We start from the raw sequence: 21648 nt of genomic DNA, 5'->3' as shown, positions 1-21648 counted from the left end.
CTAAAGTCAATTTTGGTTTTGGAAGGGGGACTAAGTACTAGCTAATTGCACCAGTTTTACTTTCGGAAGAACACAGGGTTAATAAGCAGACCACCATCTTCTTTCTGCTCGCTGAAATGAAGTTCTCATTATCTAAGTGCAACTACCAGCCCTCCCTCAATATGGATCAGAACCGTGGATGTAAGACTTACCATTTCATGAGGAACATAAGCTCTCCGCTGCTATCCGTAGCCCCAATTATCCTCTCAGGATCAAGACCCCTCGCAAACCCTCTCGGTTTATCAACCTATTGAGTAAGTTAAAAGATGATTATCTATCATTATCTAACTATCCTTTTATTCTGGCATTAGAGCTAGATATACACATTAATGTGTGTGTGTGAATCAGAACAACAAAATATAGCACTACGTAATTATAAAAGCTATTGTTACATGTATGAGTTGTCTGAAGATGATATAAATTTTATATTTTTCGTGACTGATCTTCAGACCTAGCCATTCAGATGCAGAGTCACAATGAAGGACTTTTACATCAGTGGTTCTAGCAACTATTTCTGAAAACTCAATAGATGAAGTGGTCTCAAATCCTTACAGTAGATAAATAAGCACGGCTACTGAAACCAACTGAATAGGGAAAACAAAAAACGCACTCCTGGCAGCGGGCAAAACATGTTCTTTTCAGCAAAACAACAGACTTGGGCACTTAGGTTGGCTTAAGCCAACTGTGAAACTGCACCCATAGGGCACACCTCAATTCTTCTTGGCTCAATGAAATCACATCGGTGGTATACAACACGACTGCTTGCTGTACTATTGCCTCTAGTTTCACAATACCCTCGTGAGACAGCGACCACTATCATATCAGGTGAAGCCATATAATTAACTTCACGTAGAAACTAAAATATTATTTGCAGTATTTACCAATATTGCTTCTGATGCCTTCCACTGTCACCTAGTAATTGACAGCACACATCCAGCAGCTGTCTTCAGTAAACCACTGACACTGACAACCAGCTTTGATTTATCGTTACAGTTTGAAAGTTTAGAGAGAAATGTGAACTACTGAACATACTATAAGTGCATTACTTTGCTCTTACTAGCACTAAACTCATCTTATTGTTTGCTCATTTAAATTGGAGGTGAAACCCACATGTTCATGAAATAGTAGGTTTTCTTCAGTCACCCTTTCTACACCCTCCCTACCAACATGTCCAGTCCTAATTAAGGCAAGTGCTTGGTCTTCCCATTTTGTTGTCTTCCCCCTCACCTATTTAAAAATCATAGTTCATACAAAAGCCAGAACAGAACTTCTGCTTGTTCCATTCACGACCATTTTACTCTAACACAAACTGACCACATTGTTCATACGTAACTCTCATCCAGTCTTACTTTTGATTATTAATCAAGACTCACAGAACAACATCAGGGCTTCTGGTCATAAAAAGGAACAATCAATCATCTTTTACCCACCATTTTGGCGGTCTCATTAATCACTATAAATCATTACACTTTCCAAACCACAGCTCCAGTTCTGTGATTCTTAGTTTAAGACCATGGTTGTTCTAGTTCTCCAAGTCACAACAGAATTTTCAGGGTAGAAAATTGGAGAGGTAGAAAGAAACAAAGGAGAAACAAAGTTTAGCACATGAACATATACTTACAGAATCACGTTTTTTCTTTGATTTACTATCATCAGATTCGCTATCTGACAGTGATTTTCTTTTCGCACCATCTGTTTTTTCTTTACCAGCTTTCTGAGAGTTCAGAAAAGCTTCAATTAGCTCTGGACAATCTAAGTTTTCTTCAGGCTCCCACGTGTTGTCAGCACTGAAACATACATACATTTATGTAAAACTAGGAAAAGAAGAGAAGCGTACAACTAGCTACAGCTCTCACCCTAAACAAGTCATTCGTTTCCTCAATATATAAGCTATCTTTCTTAAACTAAGAATGCTTCTCTAGCCATCTGCCATAGCCTTCGTGTACTACATTTGATGACTGAAAGAAGTAAGCTCTGCTATGCTGAAGAATACTGCTGAATTGTTCTTAAACTTGAGATACAGAATAAGCAGCTCTTTTAACTCCTAGGATGTTGGTGGAGGCTAGAACATGCAATCCTCATCCTACCTGTACATTTAAACTGAATTCCCGGTTCCTCTATGGGCTGACAATGCAAACAAGCTGTTTGGTAAGAGCATAAACTAAGACTTCAGGGGAAGAGAACATACACAATCCCCACTAGAAATGACATAAATATATACACATCTATGCTTCTATGTACCAGAAATGCTCTCAAAAGTAATATCTGAGCACTGAACTGTTTCTCGCTCCTCCAGTTGTGGAGCTTTCAGAGCTGGTCCAGAGGAGGGCCATGAAAATTATCAAAGGGCTGCAGCACCTCCCCTATGAAGACAGATTGAGGGAGCTGGGCTTGTTCAGCCTGGACAAGAGAAGGCTCAGGGAAGACCTGATAGCAGCCTTCCAATACTTAAAGGGAGCTTAGAAACAGGAGGGAAATCAACTTTTTACAGGGGTAGAAAGTGATAGGAAAAGGGGGAACAGTTTTAATCTCAGAGGGGAGATTTAGATTAGATGTCAGGGGAAAATTTTTCACTGAGAGAGAGGTGATACACTGGCACAGCTGCCCAGAGTAGCTGTGGATGCTTCATCCTCGGAGGCGCTCAAGGCCAGGTTGGATGGGGCCCTGGGCAACCTGAGCTAATGGGCAGCAGCCCTGCCCACAGCAGGGAGTTGGAACTGAGTGGGCCCTGAAGTCCCTACCAACCCAAACCATGCTAATAGTCTGTAACTACAGGAAAAAAAGGCTCCATATCAGGAGCTGGGTATTGCAATTGTTCTAGAGAGTATGCATTTTGTTAAATAATGTTTTACGTCGTCCATGAATGTTCCCTCCAACAATTAAGCACCTCATCAGGAGTCCTCGGGCACTAATATTGCCACAGCGCTACTGCACAAATAGGATGCCTACCCATTATTTTCAGTTACCAAAACTTTAAGGTGCTAGAATGCAGAAGGTTGCTTTGGGAGATAATGTATATGTAACTACTGTTAAAATGCTAGGTTTTAACATTCAATGCATCCCCTTTTCTCAGCTGATGGAAGCACCATTGTGCTTACAAAAGGCCTGGGATAGAGACTGAAAAATACCTTTTCAGTACGTCTAATGAAAGCAATCATGCCACAGAAATCCTTTTGTAAATTTATCTATTTCAAGAGCAGCTCAAAAAAACAAAACAACAACAAAAAAACCCAAATTCACTGCTTCAGAGCTGCCTACTGTTTAAAGCCCTGCAAACTTTATTTCTCAGAAATAACATTCATTCCTCTGCATAAGAAAGTATACCCGTTTTATGACAACTGTCAGTCTAGCATACCTTGATTGATATTGACACAAGCTAGATCAAAGAGCAGTGGCAAAAGAACAATCACTGAAGGCTTTGTACAAGTCTTGGAACATGACCAAGCACAAACCCTAAGCTACCTGTCTTCTATTTTATTGGCATACTTGACTGCCCCACTTGAATAGACATTTACGCTGTCCTTCCCTTTCAGCTCTTTAAAGCGTATCCCCACCATCCAATCCCCCATCCACACAGTTATTTCAAATAAATGGTTAATATTTAGCATTGTACCAGAAAAAATAATGGTAATGCCTTACTCTGTAAATCCTTTCCACTTCAAGTAGTATTCCACCTTTCCATTCACAACACGTCTGTCCAGGACTTTCTCCACAACAAATTCTTCAGGCTCTGCCTCTTCAACTTTTTTACCTTTGCCATTTTGTTTCTTTCCCATTTTGTGCTACAAAAGAAATTCAGAATGCCATTATTCATTCTTTTGCTTTACATCGTTACTTCACTGGCCAAATCCAACTTTGCTCAGTAAACAGCAAGGAATCACGTATTTATTCACACTAGAGCCAGAAGCTCAGACTTGTTTCACATTAGTGCATGAGGTCAGGTAACCTGAGCAAGACATGGTAATATTTTGGGTTGGCTTTTCAGTCACTTAATGAGATACCCAACATAGAATACCAGCTTTTATAAAGGTGAAATAGCTTTGTCCATACACTCAGTGCCTCCACTCCCCTTATAAATTTAATTCTCAGAGTGCTACATGCTCGAAATTTTATCAAGCTTCTATAACTTAACTCCGTGCCTGTGAAAAGGCAGAGGGCAAGAAACAGCATGAGGCAGAAGTAAAGAAAAGTAATAAGGGAAAAATGCATCAAACAGAAAAGGGGTGCTACTCAAAAAAAAAAAAAAAAAAAAGGTGGTTACTGCCTTGTCCAAAAAAAGAAAAAGCTGATGGGAGCAAAGTTTACAATGTAGCGCTACCATAAACAAAATATTCAATAATAATCAATCATTATTGAACAGGATGCATGCCAGGAGCAGCGACCTACTGCAGTCCCTTCCCACTATCAGCCACGCACCGACGTAACTAACATTCAAAGGGATGTCAGAAAGGTGCAAACGTTAAGACAGCTACACTTAAGGTACAGCACTTAACATGGAATTAAAATTTTGCTAATTTAAAAAAACTCAAGTGTTTTAAGTTTACATTTGATATACTTTAAATAATATTCTTCAAGTTCTTAAAATAAATATTACATCCACATCATCCTCAAGGCATTCCCAGTTTAATAAGGCTCAATTCAATATTGATAGAAGGACACCTTTTAGAATTTCCTTGTTTGCAATCTGGAAAAGGTCAGGACGTGTCTATAATCTTGTTGTATCCCATTTCTGAAGCACCAACAGACCAAAAGCAGCCTGATGGCCATTTTGGATTACTCCTTATAGGGAAATTGTTAAAATGGCAGCCATAAATTAATGGGAACGGTATTAATCTCTGAGAGCATACAGTCATGCAGCACCTTAAAGCAGACAAAGCTACCTCCTCACTAATGCGCTTCCTACACGACAGAAACAGGCAAGCAGAAGTGACGGAGCACCTGCATTTACTTCATGGCACTTTTCTAGTCCTCTCTCGAATGAACGTGGGTTAGTTTGAGCACACTGCGAAGCAGTTTTGAAACTGATTTTTAGATTCTGCAGGATTTTTTCTTTATGTGGTAAAAGGAAGGGAAAAAAGTGTCTGTCAGACGCAAAGAAAACTCTTCTTTTTTTTTTTTTGCAAAATGAAGGAGCTGATCTGTCTTCCCAAGCCTACTCTTTGTGTTCTTCCTTTTTTGCATTAACTTCTCCTCCCCCAAACACCCTTACTCTCGTTAGCAACCCGTGAATTGAAGGTGCAAACAGCAAAGATGAGGAAAAGGTTCGAGTTCCCCCTTCAAACAGCGAGTTTCTATGCATGATTATATCTTGTGTGACACTCGTTTTGACTCGGGAATAGAAAAGAGATCATTTAAAACAGAGCATGTATTTCCACTTTGATAATAACTACCTGCACATTCCAGGTGTATTTCGAACCCAGTACTCATGTCTGAGAAGTACCAACCACACTGGCTTTTTTTTGCCTCCACAGGAAAAAAAAAGAATGCAGGACTGAAGGTAAATGAACATAAACATATGAAAACATCCATTGTCTATGAAGGCTGCTTATTGCAATAAATGAAAGTATTAAAAAGAGAAATGAGATGAGGAAAACAGGGGAAAAAAAAAGAAGCAAGGACAAAAAAGACACTCGCTATACCACGCTAAGAGCATCCTAATTACTGGTGTTGAGGCAAGTGGGCTACAAGTGGAACATCTCCACCTCTGCTCTCCAACGGTTCAATGGAAGGCTGTTTTAACTGTTCTCAGCTTCATTCATTCTCATCACCTCAACGTTTTGGACCTCTGTATCAAAATAACTTTTATTTAAAAGAAATGCAAACTCTTTAGGACTTTAGATACCTACATAATCTTCCACGGAAGAAAATGAATATAACAGGATCTGATCCTTTATCTCAAAGGTCAGTAAGCAATAACAAAGTCAAGGGTGCGTTGCTTTTTGCTCTAAATATTAGAGGTTTCGCTACATCTTCTGAATAACACTACTTTCCAAACGCTTCCTAAGCCTATTTAACCTACTAAAATAATATTTGACAGCAGAGCCTGAAGAAATACTGAAGAACGCTAACTCCTGAGATTATACAAACCAATGTAAATCTCAGCCTGGAGGTGAATGTAGCAGCTGACCCAGAACGAAGGGCAGAAATGTCCACCAGATCCCTTAAGCTCCCCCTCCTTTAGGGTTACCCATTCTAAACCTTAATGCGGGCATCCGAGCGCTGGATGCTCATCTGTGGCTTGCTTCCTGTCCTGCATTCAGAAGTCACATCCGACAGACAGAGATGGCTTTCAACGGGTAATGACTCTTTCTTTGAGGGGCATTATTAGAACAGAGACGTGACGTTGCGATGGAGCGTTTCACGATACAAGAGGTAACCAATTCAGAACTACAGTTCCAAAGCTACGCTACCCCCAACGTATCTAAGTTTTGCATTCAAATATGCAGTGAAGCAGAATTAGTTACGGTTCCCATGGGAACCATAACTGATTTTCCTGCCCTGTGCAGCAAAATTCTGAACATCGTATCAAAAATACTGCAGTTGGAGACTCTTTCCCCTCCCTGAGGCCCTCCCTCCCTGGGCTGTAACCTTCTCCTCTTCCTCAAATTAGGGAAAAGTGGACAGTCGATTACTAACAGAAAGTTCCGACATTCATCTTGATGAAATCTTTAGAACGGTTTGCCATCATATAATGTCAAACAAGCACTGCACTTCGAAGCCAGGAGTTAATAAGAGTTTTTAATGTACCTCAATCTGGGTCAATTAGCAACCATTTTAGTAATTTAAGAACGGGCCTTCTGAGTGCATCATAAGTCCGTTGTTCTGCTATCCCAATGTCCAATCGTATCTATGCATCCTGCTTCAACCTCAGATGCATCTCATGCTATATTTCTTCAGTTCTTCCACACACACACATATGTGTATATATATATATAAATATGTATAGATAAAGTAAGTAGTTGAATGGCAATTAAAATAATTTTTCCAGCAACCAACTGCCTTTAGAAGTTCATATTTTAACGTCAAGCAAAGCTTTACAGGGACTTGAGAACCATGAATGCATCATTAAAATAGTTCAGGAGGGGTTGACATCTGATCATCTCTGCTCCTATGAAATTCAAATAAACTGTTATTTGGTAAAAAAAAAAAATAATAATAATGTCAAAGGGCATCTTAACTACACCACATCATTTCCCAGTAATGTTATTTTTCTTCTGTAAGGACCACCTTTTCTCAATTTGTGCTTTTATTTTTCTGAATAGACTAGGAGAAATTAAATGAATACATGATTTCACTTAATTTTTACATAAACGATGAATTACATGGTATCCTGAAAGGAGGCTAAAAAAAATCCTCAGTGCTTTCTACAACAGGACAGACGAAATAGTGCACAGTCCTTTTTTTTTTTATTCCCCAACAAGTCTCTGTAGAAATGGCAGATTTGTTAAAGCCAAAGAGAATGTCCTTTCTAGTAGCCTTACTTTCTGGACCTGAAATTTTGGTCAGAAAAATGCTGGGGAGGGGAGATGTGGATGTATCTTTTAAATGGAGATGCCAAGTTATAAGTTTGAAGAAAAATATGTTGATTAAATCCTTACATACTTTAGGTGTGCGCGAACTTACCAATGTAGTTTTATTGGAGGCCATTTTTATTGCAGACTTGCAGAGCTTTTACTAGAAAAATGCATGACAATTAAAAGGAAGTTTACGTTACTCAAAGAAAGGCATCCCAATACAACATGGTCCTTGTTCCAACCCCCATGTATTCACGGCATAGAACATTTACAGAGTGGATTAAATCCAGGACAAGAAGCAGCTTACTGCTTTGTCCGGCATAACCCAGTAACACACCTTTACCTAGCCAGGATAAATAGTGACAAAGTGGTAGATGGGGTTGAAAAAAGGTTTTCCCAAGGCCTTCTAAGGCACGGAGACGTTCGTAGGGAAAAGGGGGAGGACCATCAGGGATGCTTATTTCCTTAAACCCAACAGAACAGGAGCTCAGATTCCAGCAGTTAACTAAAATATAGCTTTAGACGTATTAACTGTGGATCTGGCGGGGAGCAGCTACACATGTGCAGTGTAACAGAGCACCCACCGCTTTCCAAACTGCGAATATTTATTTTAATGCATAACGCTGCCCTCCGATTCTCAAGTTTGCACGAATTAAGGCCCTGCACCGACATGAGCTCGGCCAAGCTGCACACGCTACGTTCACCCTAGGCAAGCGAGTCCAACACCATCCATCCCCTTCACCACCACACCTCTCACACCGACCACCTCCGTAAGCACGTATCGTCCCTGCCCCCCGTTCCAACTACAAAACTTCGGATCGCACACAGGCCCGGGCACGGCGCGCACACGGCCCTGCAGGGCCCGAGGGCTCAGCCCCCCGCCCAGCGCCCCGCTAGGGGAGGCCCCGGCAGCCCCACGCCAGGCGGCGGGAAGGGCCGGGCAGGAGCTCCTCGCGTCCCCGTCGGAAAGGAAGGAGAAAGGGGAAAGAAACCACAAGAACACTCCCGAGATACCAACCCCCCCCCCCCGCCCCCCCCAAGGAACGGAGCCCCGCAGGCCGCCGGGAGGGAGGGAAGGTGGAGGAAAGAGCGGGGGAGGGGAGGAGAGGGGGGCAGCGCCTCGCTATGCCCGCGCCCCCCCGCCCCGCCACGTTTCCCCGCCGCGGAGGCCGCCCCAGGCGCTGGCAGGCGGCTTTGTCTGCCCGGCCCGGCCCCGCCGCCCGCTCTCCCTCCTCCCTTCCTTCCCGCGGGGCCCTCCCGCCATGCCCACTCCTCCCGCGGCCGCCGCGCTAAGGGGTGTGGGGGGTCGGCCGCACCCCGCGCTCCATCCCCGCGTCGGCGGGGAGCAAACGGGGGAGCGGGGAGTGCCGCCAAGGCGAGGAAAGAAGGGGAGAAAGAAGGATACAGACTTCACTGCCGCTCGGCCGCGCCGCTCCCCCGTCTCCTCCCGGCTCTCGCCCTGCGCGCTCTGAGCGGCGGCGGCAGCGGCGGCATCCGAGGGGCTGGGGGGGAGGGGAGGGGGCGGGGAGCGGCGCGGGGCGGGCCGGGCCGGGCGGGCGGCGCGGGGCGGGCTGGGCCGAGCCGAACGCGCCGGCGGCTGACGGGGCAGAGCGCACGACGCCGCCTACGCGCCAGCCGCAACCTCCTCCCGTTGTCGCCGCCAGCACAGGAGGGGGCCAAGACGTCTGTCCCACGGGGGGCGAGCGCAGGACCGCGCCAGGCGTCCAAACGGAGGAAGATGCCTCGCGGCGACAGAGAGAGCGACTGGGTGAGGGCGGCCGGCGGGCCGCGGGCGGCCGCCGCCATCATGGCCGCCGCCGCGAGGGCGGGAGAGGGCCCGGCCGGGGGACTGAGGCGGGCGGGAAAGGCATTTCGTGGCGGCCGCCGGAGATCCGTGCGGGGCTGAGGGGAGAGAGAGAGCGGGAGGCCCGGCGCCGTGTCGCTGCTGCTGAGCGGCAGCACTCACCCTTTCTCGCCGCGCGTGAGAGGAAAGGGGAGGGCGGGAGGAAGGTGAGCGCTGCGTGGCTGCCGGCGGAACGCGGCCGGCCGCGGCCGGGCCCGCCTCTCTCCGCCGGGCCGAACTCCAGGGTTATCGCTTCCTCCCGCCCGAACGGAGGGGGAGGGGGCCGCGGCGCTGCGTTGTGCCGTGCTCCCGCCCGCAGAGGGTGGTGGGGGTGCGGGGCCGCTGCGGCTAATTATAACTCCGCACTACGAGGTGCAGTCTTCGGCAATTTCCGGAATAGGGGGGGGGAGGAAAGCAACGCTGTGCCAGCGACGCTCGGGCCGCTTCGGATCCGCTCGGGCACGAATTAGAGAGCTCTTCCGCTGTCGGAAATCGCCGAGTGGGTTGGGGAGTTGGTGAGCTCTGCGTCTTTTTTTTCCGGAAATTGCCGAACTTGATCCGAGTGCCGCTTTCGTCGGTGTCGGCTGATTCCGGAAATCGCCGAAGCGAGCCGAACGCGCTGCCATTTCTGTTTCGGCTGTTTCCGGCGACTGCCGAAGCGGATAAGCTCGGCGAGGACGACTCCTTCGGCTCATTTCGGAGACGGCCATTAGTAACGGCGTCGATGACTTTTTATTAGGTGACAAAAACACAGAGGGGCGTTGTGCGGAACCGCTGCCCCTCAGGACTGATTTAGGTTCTAGAGCCGAGCTATTTTTTAATTAAACCCCGGAGGCGCGGCCGGGTGGAGGAGGAGGAGGAGGGCGCTCGCAGTGCGCGGAGCTGAATTTCAAATTACGTAACAGCTGCGGCAGCCATTGCTGAGGGCCGTGCGCTGCGCCGGGCAGGGACCGCCACCATGAAGAACATGGTACGTGTGGGGGGCGGCCCGGGGCTCAATTTTAAGGGGGTGCTGTTCTCGGCTCCGCGCAGGGAGTGCGTTTTTGCGGGTCTGAGGGTTAAGAGAGGAGCGTGGCTGAGCTCAGTCGGCGCGGGCCCGGGAGGCGCTGCGGCTGTTGGGCCGCTCTGCGCGGGGGAGGGCAGCGACGGGGGAGGAAGGTTCTGGAAGCGGTGGTCGGGGCCGGGTTGCTGCCGAGGGGAGGCGGATGCTTGCGGTTCAGGCGGGGGCGGGTTAGGTCTTTCGAGGTGGCTCTCGGAGCAGGTGATCTCAGGGCACGGCGATGGAGATCGGTGGCAGCGCGGCCCGAGGCGCGCAGTTGCCCCGAGGGCAGCAGCGGCGCCGTTGCCGGTAATGGCGGCAGGAGGGGGAGGGGGAAAATGGCGGCGCCGAGAGCGGCGGGGGAGGGGTGCGGGAGGCCGCGCCTGCAAACTGACACCCCGCGTCTGGCCGTGCGGTGGTGCGCGGCAGGTGGCTTCCGCGCAGCCCTTAGGGCTCGCCTGGCGCTGGTGGGCGGTAGGCTGGGATCGGTTTCCCGGCAGTTGTCCTTCCCGCCGCGCCGCGCTCCCTGGAGGCGGCGGCTCCGGGCGCCATTTTGCTCCCTGGCTGCGGGGCTGCTCTGCTGATAGCCGCCACATGGCGGAGCCGCCGCCTCCCCGCTCGCTCCCTCGGCGTCAGGCGGCGGGGCGGGGCGGGCCGGCCTCGGGCTGGGGCGCGGCGAGGCGCTGCGGCGGGCTGAAGGAGGAGCAGCGCCATGCTGGGGGTCCCGCCCGGCTTCTGACTGAAGATGCTGGGGAGCTGCTAAGATTTTCACTCGCAGTCTGCCCTTGACTTAGAATGTGCTGCGGAGGCATCCTAGGAGGCTTTTCATTTGGCTTCTGTATTGAGAGCGGTAGAAGAGGCAGCGGGTTGTATTTAGTGGAGGGTTTTCGTCAAATATCGGGAAAGGACTGCAGTTAAAACAGTTTATAGTCGTGCACATTGCAACTGCAGCATCAATGCACGGTTACCAGAGGCAGCTGGGCCCTGGTGGGGTTGTGGTTGCAGACTCACAACTAAATACATGTAAGACAGCGCCTACGTTAGGAGCCTTTGGAGCAGTATTTAGGATATTTTTGCACAGTATTGTTCTTTCGTGTAGTGATAGTGATGTATTGCCACATCCTGACCTGTGCATATGCCTACCTGTTGCTTTGGCTAGGGCACGTAGTGGTAGGACAGTACATGATCGATGAGCGATGGATGAACTTGCAGCTGTTCTGTTTATCAGTAATACCTGGTACCCGTTTGCTCTCTAAAAAGCAAATGTAGTTATTACGGTTGGTAGGTAGAATTCTTGGACTTTCATTTTCAAATATAGGCTTAATGTTTAGTGGGAAAGTCAATATGCCCAATTCTCAACTTTTTAACGTAGTTCTGCTATTTGATGTATGCACATATGGCAATTGTGTGGGGAAAAGCATCTCTCACGGGCCAATGAAGCCAATAGGTAGTGCTTAGTCTTGAAGCAGTTGAACTGAAGTAGTCGGAAGAGAGTGGCATTTGTGCATTTTAAGCAATCACTGGTGAATGTTTCTTTGCTAGCCCACCCAGGCCAGAAATGATAGCACGGCTTCCAACATGTAGCTTTAATTCAAGTCTCAAATAGAGCATCCTTTTCCTCATTCTGTTCGAATGATTCTCTGAAGGGAAGCTTCATATAATGTGGGTTTGTTGTGTCAAAACTATCCTCCCTAATTTTTCCTGTCTCTACATCAAAGGGACAGCATTAGCTTGCTTTATATTTCCGAGAGGAAAAGATACTTTGAATCTACTGCTGGGTGTAATGCTTTTAAGCGACGTTGAAATAAGTGTTCTTAAACAGCATACATATTTGGAAGTGGAAAAGAAAAAGTCAGTAGTTGTTGCATTTTTTCTTAGCTGATAATACAGCAATGCATTTTTTGACAAAACCAATTCAGTATCATCTCTGATAACGTCTTCCATGTTGCGTAGCTGTAGATCATCCCTGCCTCCGACAGCTTCAGAAAGCGTGTGGATTGGCTGAATGCTTTCCAAAGTGTCTGAGCAGTGTGCTATTTCATTTCCTAGGTCTCGTTATTTAAAAGAACATTTTTCCTTTTTAAAATGGCAAGTGTAACACTGACATAATAATTGCATTTAAGTGCTCTTGGGAGAAAGCCTAGCTGGACAGTTACCTCCTTCAAACAAGATCGTGACATTCTACAGTTTGTTAAAGGGTCTTTTGCTATTTGGCATATGGAATAGCAGTATATATCATCCAGTGATGCTACTGCTTATGGAAAAGAACATTTACATTGCATTGTTAGTATATTAAGTACTTGGGGGTTGAAAGGCTGTTAGTTTCTGCATTATGATTACTGCCTACAAAAGAGATGTAATATCTTCTTATCAAGCCTTGGGCTTTTTTTTTAATGATTCACTTGTTGTCATAGCAGAAATGTCTGCTGAATGAGCTCAGTGAAAATTTCTTCAAGAAGTGATTAAGTCTTTTTTTCTGAAAATGTAGTTCATGCACTTAAAGGGAAATGGGAGGAATTTTTCCCAGTTGGTTTTGATGTTGCTGATGTTGGTAGGGGATGCATCTGGTGCTGCTGGATCCTAGATAAATTTTACAGATCTTCCAGTGTACTTCATTTGAATAATGATAAAATCTGAGTCAGTGGCCTAGAATGTTTTAACTCTTTTTTTATTTATTTCTTAATGGTTTGTGCAAATAGTTTGATAGTATTGATGTGCAGTACTTTGAATTATATATTTTTTTAAATATTTGATATCTGGAATAGAATCAGATAGTATGAATGGATTTATGTTTCCTGTAATGAGGACACTTCGTTAGTTTGGAGCGTTGTTTTTTGTCTAACGCAGTTGTAAAAAGTTTTCTATTAACCTAATCTTCTCTGTGATAGAGGGAAAAGGAGCAGTTCCGCAAGCTGTTCATTGGCGGCTTAAGCTTTGAAACAACAGAGGAAAGCTTGAGGAATTACTACGAGCAATGGGGAAAGCTTACAGATTGCGTGGTAAGTTTGGCTTGCTAATGCACAGTGATAATGTGGAATGTGTAAAAATTATAGTAAGGGGAGCTGTTTAGTTAATAGCTTAATATAAGAGAGAAGATTTAATGTTAAATTTAAAGTTCCTGCAGTTGGTTCATACTTATCAGTCCTTCAAAGCTATACGCAGATTTCCTCTTGCACACTGCTGATAAGTTTCAGTTTGTTTCCCGTGCAATCTCTCAGATTATCTCTAACCGCTGATTACAGCTGTTCAAAATTAACTCGGGTGTCAACGCTTGAAATGCGTTAGGGGGTGCCAAGTGCACTACTGCATCAGCATCTGTGTAACCAGTGACCTTTGGAAGAAAGCTTCTACTTTGGTGAGCAGCTCTGTTGAAGCTAGAGGTGGGCAGCTTTCTGCAGCCTGTGATTTTTGTATACTTATTACCTCTGCCGTAGTTGTTCCACCAGTCTTGTATTCGGAACAGTAAATATGTATTTCAGAACCTACATTTAAAACGTGTGGTCTTCAGAGAGGTAGAAACAAATGTTTGGTTTTTAGACAAACATATATGTATATAAACACGAATCGTTGCTACTGAGTACTTTTCGAGTTACTGGTAGGGTATTAGAGGACAGTAGTACTCTGAATTTCTCTGATACCATGTGGATGCTGCTCATGTATTTGGTCAGTATAGTTTGCTGCTTCACATGTAACTACATTTAGATTAAGTTCTCATATTTTCTCCAAATTTTGTTGCTGTTCAGTTTAACGTGAGACATGCAGAAGTGATTTAAATTTGTTCATTGTCTTCAGGTAATGCGGGATCCTGCAAGCAAAAGATCAAGGGGATTTGGTTTTGTAACATTCTCCTCAATGGCCGAAGTTGATGCAGCCATGGCTGCAAGACCTCACACAATTGATGGAAGGGTGGTGGAGCCTAAGAGAGCTGTGGCTAGAGAGGTAAACATGGGACTGAAAGCAGATACTTTTCATGCTCTGAGAGACTACTCTGTGTTTTGGTTATGCATTCTTCAAACTGTCCGTTATCTTGAAAGGGTGTGACTGGGAAACTGTTTCCACGTTTCTAGTCTGTTCATTGACTGTTATCGCTATAGTGGCTATATATTATTCTGGTTATGAATTATGTCTGCAAGAGATGCAAACTGAGGTCTGAAAGTATTCTTAGCAGAAATGTGTTGGATGTCTGTAATTAGGTAAATTATAGACCATCTTTTCTCTGGGATCATTATTGTTATTAGACCTCAAATTAATGGACTATTGTTAATCTTCTGAATATTTCTGTAAGCTCTGACAGAAGTGATAAAAAAGAGAGAACACGGTATTGGGAACTGTGCTTTTCTTCCAGTGGTGACAATCAAAATCAGCCTAAGACTATTCATGTTTTTGCTCCTTGCACATCTGATTTTAAAATCCAGGCTATAAATTAGATGGGCACACACAGTATGGCAGTATACCTGGGTTACTGTAGCATTGAGATATTTGAGCAAGTGCACATTAGTGTTTTCTGCATAGTTGGAGCTCTGAGAGGATTTAACCACTTCAGGCACAAAGTGTGACCCACATTTTTAATGTGTTTGGATTGATGAATTGCAACTGAATTAGGTGTTGGGTGGTAATTTCCATTTTCCCTGATGTAGAAGTGGTACTTTTATTAGCAGTTTTCATTCAGTTTTCAGAAGAATGCAGTGTTGACTAGCATTTTGAAAAACATAACTAAAACAAAGCAGGACGTGTGCGTACTGTTTATACACACAAAGCTGTTACTGGGCTTTAGGGATAAATCCTTCCTACCTAGTGCAGCTGCTTAAATATTATGCTCAAAATACTTCTTTCTTCTCAATTTTTTTTAAGGAATGTGGAGAGTTATATTTGTTCTAGTGCAGAGCTGTGGGTATGCTGCAGTTGAAGCAGCTTTGCTATTAAGTGGAATGCAGTCTTCATTGCCATTAGAGAGGTGGATAGAGGAAGTCAATATATTTCTAAGTTAACTAAAGCGTGGTTTTTGGTGGTTTTTTTTGTTGTTATTAAGGAATTGTTCAAACAGTTGGTCTCACAGTTTTCTCTATTTAAAGGGTTTTCATTTGCTTTTATACATTTCATTATACAACACAAAAGTACAGAAAAGCTTGGGTTGGAAGGAACTTCAGGAATTATCAAGCTCCAACCCCCCCCCGCCATAGGCAACCAACCTCCATATGTAATACTAGATCAGGCTGCCCAGGGCCCCATCCAACCTAGCCTTGAACACCCCCAGGGATGGGGCATCCACAACCTCTTCTCCCCCCCCAGTCATTTATCAGTGCATTTAAAACCTCCACGTGGGTTTGGGGAGAACAGCTACTACCTTCTGCCCCATAAAGAGGTTTTACGAACATGCACTGAAAGAAGTCTACCTCAGTGTCTGAAAACCTTAGTATTCCATTCCCAAAATCCTGAAAAAAATGATTTGCTAAATTGCTTTTCTTTGAGGTAATTTGAAGAATTGTTTTAATAGGAATCTGGAAAACCTGGTGCTCATGTTACTGTGAAAAAACTATTTGTTGGCGGTATTAAAGAGGACACTGAGGAGCACCACCTTCGTGACTACTTCGAGGAATATGGAAAAATTGACACTATTGAAATCATTACTGACAGACAGTCTGGTAAAAAGAGAGGGTTTGGATTTGTTACATTTGATGACCATGATCCTGTGGATAAAATTGTATGTAAGTAATCTTCATCTCGCTGCTCTATTTGATAGTATTGATGCTTACAGTCATGGTACTTGTGTGAGGTTAAATTTAAAATAAATAGGTAATAGGAATACTTAAGTGAATGTAGTAAGATAGTTGTGGTGAATTGTTTAAAACACCTGTTCTCACAAATAATCCAGTACCTAATGAAATCTGTTTGTATCTAATGAATCTAATTAGTATCTAATGTATTTAATTAGATACTAATAGTATCTAATGAAAACTATTTATAATTTTTTAAATAACAGTAGGGAGTGTATATGGACGAATTTGGGAATGACTGCATTTTTGGTAGCTTGAGATTCTTCTTGTTGCCAGATCAGTACTTGAATGCTTACAGTGTTTTGTTTCATGTGGTTACAGTGCAGAAGTATCACACCATTAACGGCCACAATGCAGAAGTAAGGAAAGCCCTCTCTAGACAGGAAATGCAAGAAGTTCAAAATTCTAGGAGTGGGAGAGGAGGTATGTGCAGTTAATGCTTTATAGTCTGTTTTTGTGCACTTTTCATGGTTTTGCTGCTTACAGATGTTAAATTGTTACAGGGAACTTCGGTTTTGGTGATGCACGTGGAGGTGGTGGCAACTTTGGTCCAGGACCTGGCAGCAATTTCAGAGGGGGAGCTGGTAAGACAGGCATGTTTGTAGCATTTGTTTTTGTTCACATCATCGTTCAGGTTCTGGGTAATGGTAAGCTACTGCTGTTTAATGGAAATGCATCTGTAAGCGTTAAAAATTTTTTGGGAAAGAGGACTTGCAAACCTCTTGCACAGTACACAAATTGATGAGATAGCTTTTCAGAAAACTCAAGTGGCTTAATTTTTAGAGGATTCTATTACATGCAGTGCTCAGGAGCTTCACGGTGAGGGATTTCTTTCTTAAACATTTAAATTACATAAAAGCAAGCCAGGTTAGCTGTGTTCAAAGCTAACCCAGCACTTTACAAATGCAAGAAAGTAGGTGGTGTAGAGGAATGGTAGATAGGTTGTTTCACATACGTTTGATCCAAATTCAAGTGTGTGTACTTCAGTAGTCTGTGAGATTTGGGTCTTAAGGTCATATGGTTTAGATAGAAATCAGTTTGCTACAGATGAATTGAAATAAATATATATTTTTTTCCTCCAACAGATGGGTATGGGAGTGGCCGTGGGTTTGGTGATGGGTATAATGGATATGGTGGAGGGCCTGGAGGTAAGCTTGCTTCTGTTTGTGTTTTTATTTTTTTCTCTCACTTAGAACTGCTATACATTCATTTACTATTCATGTAAAATTTCAGAGTGCCATAGGTATTGCGTTGGCTTTAAGAAACACATAAATACTGGCTCACGTTATACCTGATGTGGGAAATTGCATGGTTATGTCTTGAACAACCACGTCCTTCTCTTTAGAATAGTAGCAAGTCACTTCATTGATGTTTTTAGGCAGTCTGGCTAGTGGGTTTTAGTCACAATTCAGTTAGGGTGGGAGTTGGATATGTATCTTCTTGAAACTCCTGCCCTTTTTGTTCCCCTGTAGACTTCTCAACAGAAAAATAGCCTGTGTAGAACTTGGTTACCTTCTACACTGGAAAGCTTATTTTAAAGGATTATATTGTCATAGGTGGCAACTTCGGTGGCAGTCCTGGTTACGGAGGAGGAAGAGGAGGATATGGTGGAGGAGGACCTGGATATGGCAACCAGGGTGGGGGCTATGGAGGTGGCTATGACAACTATGGAGGAGGTAACCTACTGGCTTGAAGTGATCAAGTTTCAGTTGTAAATTAGTGCAAATCATATGAAATTTGGGAGGTTTATGGTGGAGTAAGCAAGCTCAATTTTATAAATGGAATGAAAAAGCAGCTGATTTTACGTGCTGCTGGACTACTTGTATCATTTTGTCTTTTAATTGTGTAATAAGGAGAATTCTGTGGACATTGTAGCTCATCCAGACATGTCTATTCTTGTATTGATTATTCAGGCAATTATGGAAGTGGAAACTACAACGACTTTGGAAACTACAACCAGCAGCCTTCTAATTATGGTCCAATGAAGAGTGGAAATTTTGGTGGCAGCAGGAACATGGGGGGACCATATGGTGGAGGTATGTCTTGATATCCTTTGGAGCCAGACTGGGCAAGCTTCAGTCCTTTGGGGAGGTGGGAGGGTGATAGGTAAAAATTGCTAGCTTCTACAATAGATGCACAGTACCCATGTTTGTTCTGTGTAGTATATGAGATCAATGAAAAACTGCAGCCAACTCAAGACTGCAACGTTTGTTTTGGGGAAAACAGTACCCCTGCCTCTTTCCCCTCTAGACTATTAGAAAAAACATCTTGCAGATTCCAATTAGTAAGGACTTGCAGCACAGCTTGTAACATGCACTACACTTACTGGGATTTCTCCTATTGCTTTCTTGTTCTAATGTCACCTTTTCCTGTCATTTTCTGCTTTTAGTTGTCAAAATGTTATTTAGTGGTGCATAAAACTTGCGGAATGGAAACTGAAACAAGAAACCCTTTCTTGTAAGGTTCAGTTTGCAAGTAAACTCCACCTTCGTAGTGAGGCTCAAAACTATGCAGTACATCAAATTACATGTGGCCCTGCTGAGTCTTCTAAGATTTCAGCATGTAGTTGTGGCACTTCCCGGGCATTAGTAAGAGAACTTCATGAAATGTTAAAAGCTGTGGATAGGCCATCTCTGGAAGTAAACTAGATGTTAATTTTGATAGAGTAGTCAGAAGTATTCTTAGATGGAAGTGCACTGACTTAACTGTTGTTTCGCACTTCTCTGTAACTGTAGGAAACTATGGTCCCGGTGGCAGTGGAGGAAGTGGTGGATATGGAGGGAGAAGCCGTTACTGAGCTTCTGCAAGCTTGCCATGGGTAAGTATGTTTTTTAAGTGCTAAAATTGCAGTGATTCGTGAGAGTAGCTGCAGGAGTTAAAAGTTTTTTAGGATATTATCTTTCCTATAAAAAATGGTTAGCTGAATAATTTCATAACCTATTTTTTTACTCTTTACTTCTGTTGAAACAGGCTTCACTGTATAAATAGGAGAGGATGAGAGCCCAGAGGTAACAGAACAGCTTCAGGTTATGGAAATAACAATGTTAAGGAAACACTTATCTCAGTCATGCATAAATATGCAGTGGTATGGCAGAAGACACCAGAGCAGATGCAGAGAGCCATTTTGTGAATGGATTTGGATTATTTAATAACATTACCTTACTGTGGAGGAAGGATTGTAAAAATGCCTTTGAGACAGTTTCTTAGCTTTTTAATTGTTGTTTCTTTTTAGTGGTCTTTGTAAGTGTAGAAGCATTCCTTTGATAATGTTAAATTTGTAAGTTTCAGGTGACATGTGAAACCTTTTTTAAGATTTTTCTCAAAGTTTTGAAAAGCTATTAGCCAGGATCATGGTGTAATAAGACATAACGTTTTCCTTTTAAAAATTTAAGTGCGTGTGTAGAGTTAAGAAGCTGTTGTACATTTATGATTTAATAAAATAATTCTAAAGGAAATATTGTGTAATTTTAGATTTTTTTTTTAACATTGTAAAATAAGGAAAGGAGTGGGTAGTATAAGGTCCCACAAATAATACAAAGCTATTGTTGTACGTGTAAAATTAAATGCTGGTCAGAAAAAAAAAGTATGTTGTCTTTAAATGATCAGGTTTAAAGTATCTAGATAACTTAAGGGATATCTCTGCAAGGAGAAACACCTTTTTAGATCTTTTAGATGCTGCTTCTTCAATGGCAAGGAAAGGAAATATCCCCAGCGAGGTACTCTTCCAGGGACACAGGTCTAGTACAAGAGAACTCTTGAAAACGTCACTAAGTTCAGCCAGTCTTAAAAAGCTGCGCTGTATTTCTGCAAAGCTTTAACTACAATAGTTGTATAAGGATGCCAACGAAGGCTGAGGGAGTAGAGCAAACTTAGTTCTAAGCTTCAGTTAAACTTCTTTAGGTAAGATCTTATTTACTTTTTTCCTTTCTTAATGTTTCAAAACTGAGAAACTAATATTATGTGACAGTATTCTTTCAGTATAGTGATTGTTGTTATGTAGTTTAACATAGCAATGAATTGTGTTAACAATTATCAACTGAAGAGAAATATGTGAATCCTGTTTTCTTGTATTAAATTTTCTACATACAGATTTTTGTTAATTTCAGCTACTTAACATATTTTTTTCCTACTGGAATCTAGCTATGATATGAATCCTGGACAAGCATAGACTGCTGCCACTGTACTCTGCTACAGTTGAACAAATGAGACCTGCAAGTGTCCATTAGTAAAGCTTTGCAAGGGTTCCATCCCTGGTGTTGGTAGTTAAAATGGTAGGTCACATGTTAATTAAATCATACAACTTTATTTATGCATCCTGCAACATTTTATTTTTTCTTGGGAGACTATGCATTATGGTGGTTGCAAGGTAATGCAATGAAGGTAGCGCTGTGCTGTTGAAAATGAACTCTGTTGTTACGTGTCTTGTCTACTGTAATCTATAACGCGTTTCATCCTGAAGGTTCCCAAGTAACTTTAGACTGTTTACGTGTAAGGAAAAAAAAATGCACCACAGAATACATCTGCCTCTGTGAAGGAATGTGTCGTCCATTCTTGTAACTGCATAAGCAGTTCTTTAGGAGGAGAAGTGAAAGCTTCGAATGAAACTGCAGGTGGTATTTTATGAGTGTACAATGTAATTACCTAAATTGGAATTTGGCTAGAATCATGAGGTTTCCACCATTTTTTATAGTTCTTGCAGCTAATAAACCTTAGTGCCAAATTCAGTCAGCCTTACTCTCATTGCATTGAACGTTTGATCCTCAAATTAATGAAAATTTGCCAAGTAATGAGTCATCTGAGTAAGGGTGGCGTACTCTATAATCGATCTGGTTTTTAAACAAAAACCCCCAAAACATTAAAAAAGAAAAAAAAAAAAAAAGCCCACATCCTAATTTCAAAGTTGCATTGCTTTTGACAGGCTAATTACTGAAGAACGTGGACTCAGCTAACAACAGTCCTGTTCCTTTTGTGTTAGACACACCAGTGAACTGCTTATACTTCTTTTTAAAATGGCTGAAGTTCCCCTATTGGTAATTTGGTTTAGACATATGTGATAAACTTCTTCAGATACACTTTTTTTTTCTTTGGCAGGAAGGTGCCATGCTGCAGGTAACTAATGAAGAAGTGGTCAACCACAGAAACGCTTCAAGAAATAAGAAATTCTGTATCATCAGAAAATAGTTGTTTTTGCTGCCTTCATTAAAAACCTAGAGGTTAAATGAATACTGATAAAATATCACAATTAGTACAGCTCCCTGTAATGCTGGGTTTTTTAAATGATAGTAATAATTGTCTTGTAAACATTTCGAATAAAACTCAGATTCGTTAGGAGAAACCAATTACTAATGTTAAAATAGCGAACGTTCTGTGAGTTGAAGGTTTAACTACATATTTTTATAACTTTCATAGCTTTAAAATAAAGTATTTTTTTATACCAAA

General features: G+C 43.1%; 2 protein-coding genes across 39 annotated transcripts in view; one reads left to right on the top strand and one right to left on the bottom strand.

The window, feature by feature from the left end:
• CBX3 (chromobox 3) overlaps positions 1–9782 on the bottom strand; it is a 13867-nt gene extending 4085 nt beyond the window's left edge. The window contains exons 1-5 of one of the 5 annotated variants that reach the window (XM_040675354.2): positions 9520–9782; positions 7663–7713; positions 3679–3821; positions 1661–1826; positions 192–286 (exon numbers count right to left, since the gene is read on the bottom strand). In XM_040675354.2, coding sequence (XP_040531288.1) covers positions 192–286; positions 1661–1826; positions 3679–3821; positions 7663–7686 — 428 coding nt within the window. In that variant the 5' untranslated portion in view covers positions 7687–7713; positions 9520–9782. Of the gene's footprint in view, positions 1–191; positions 287–1660; positions 1827–3678; positions 3822–5429; positions 6532–7662; positions 7714–8962; positions 9024–9519 lie in introns of those variants that run through there. The other 4 variants (XM_015281284.4, XM_015281285.4, NM_204643.2 and 1 more) reach the window with 4 other exon arrangements.
• On the top strand, positions 9137–21648 carry HNRNPA2B1 (heterogeneous nuclear ribonucleoprotein A2/B1). 34 transcript variants are annotated; one of them, XR_006935416.1, is made up of 13 exons: positions 9137–9321; positions 13324–13434; positions 14228–14374; positions 15930–16140; positions 16531–16632; positions 16713–16793; positions 17295–17357; positions 17766–17885; positions 18123–18245; positions 18945–19027; positions 19873–20109; positions 20350–20480; positions 21301–21648. XR_006935416.1 is itself a non-coding variant. In XM_015281462.4 (11 exons), the coding sequence occupies exons 1-10, from the start codon at positions 9292–9294 to the stop codon at positions 19004–19006; spliced, it is 1050 nt and encodes a 349-aa protein (XP_015136948.1). In that variant the 5' UTR covers positions 9137–9291; the 3' UTR covers positions 19007–19027; positions 21301–21648. The 34 variants fall into 34 exon arrangements, 23 of the variants coding, with proteins under 23 accessions (XP_015136948.1, XP_025002967.1, XP_040537829.1 ...); XR_003073560.3 differs by having other exon boundaries at positions 16713–16802; XR_006935417.1 differs by lacking the exon at positions 9137–9321 and adding an exon at positions 10045–10366.

The sequence above is a fragment of the Gallus gallus genome, chromosome 2, assembly GCF_016699485.2.
Source record: "Gallus gallus isolate bGalGal1 chromosome 2, bGalGal1.mat.broiler.GRCg7b, whole genome shotgun sequence".
Classification (NCBI taxonomy): domain Eukaryota; kingdom Metazoa; phylum Chordata; class Aves; order Galliformes; family Phasianidae; genus Gallus; species Gallus gallus.
The sequence above is the reverse complement of the archived record's forward strand: the minus strand, read 5'-3'. Positions and strand labels throughout refer to the sequence as shown.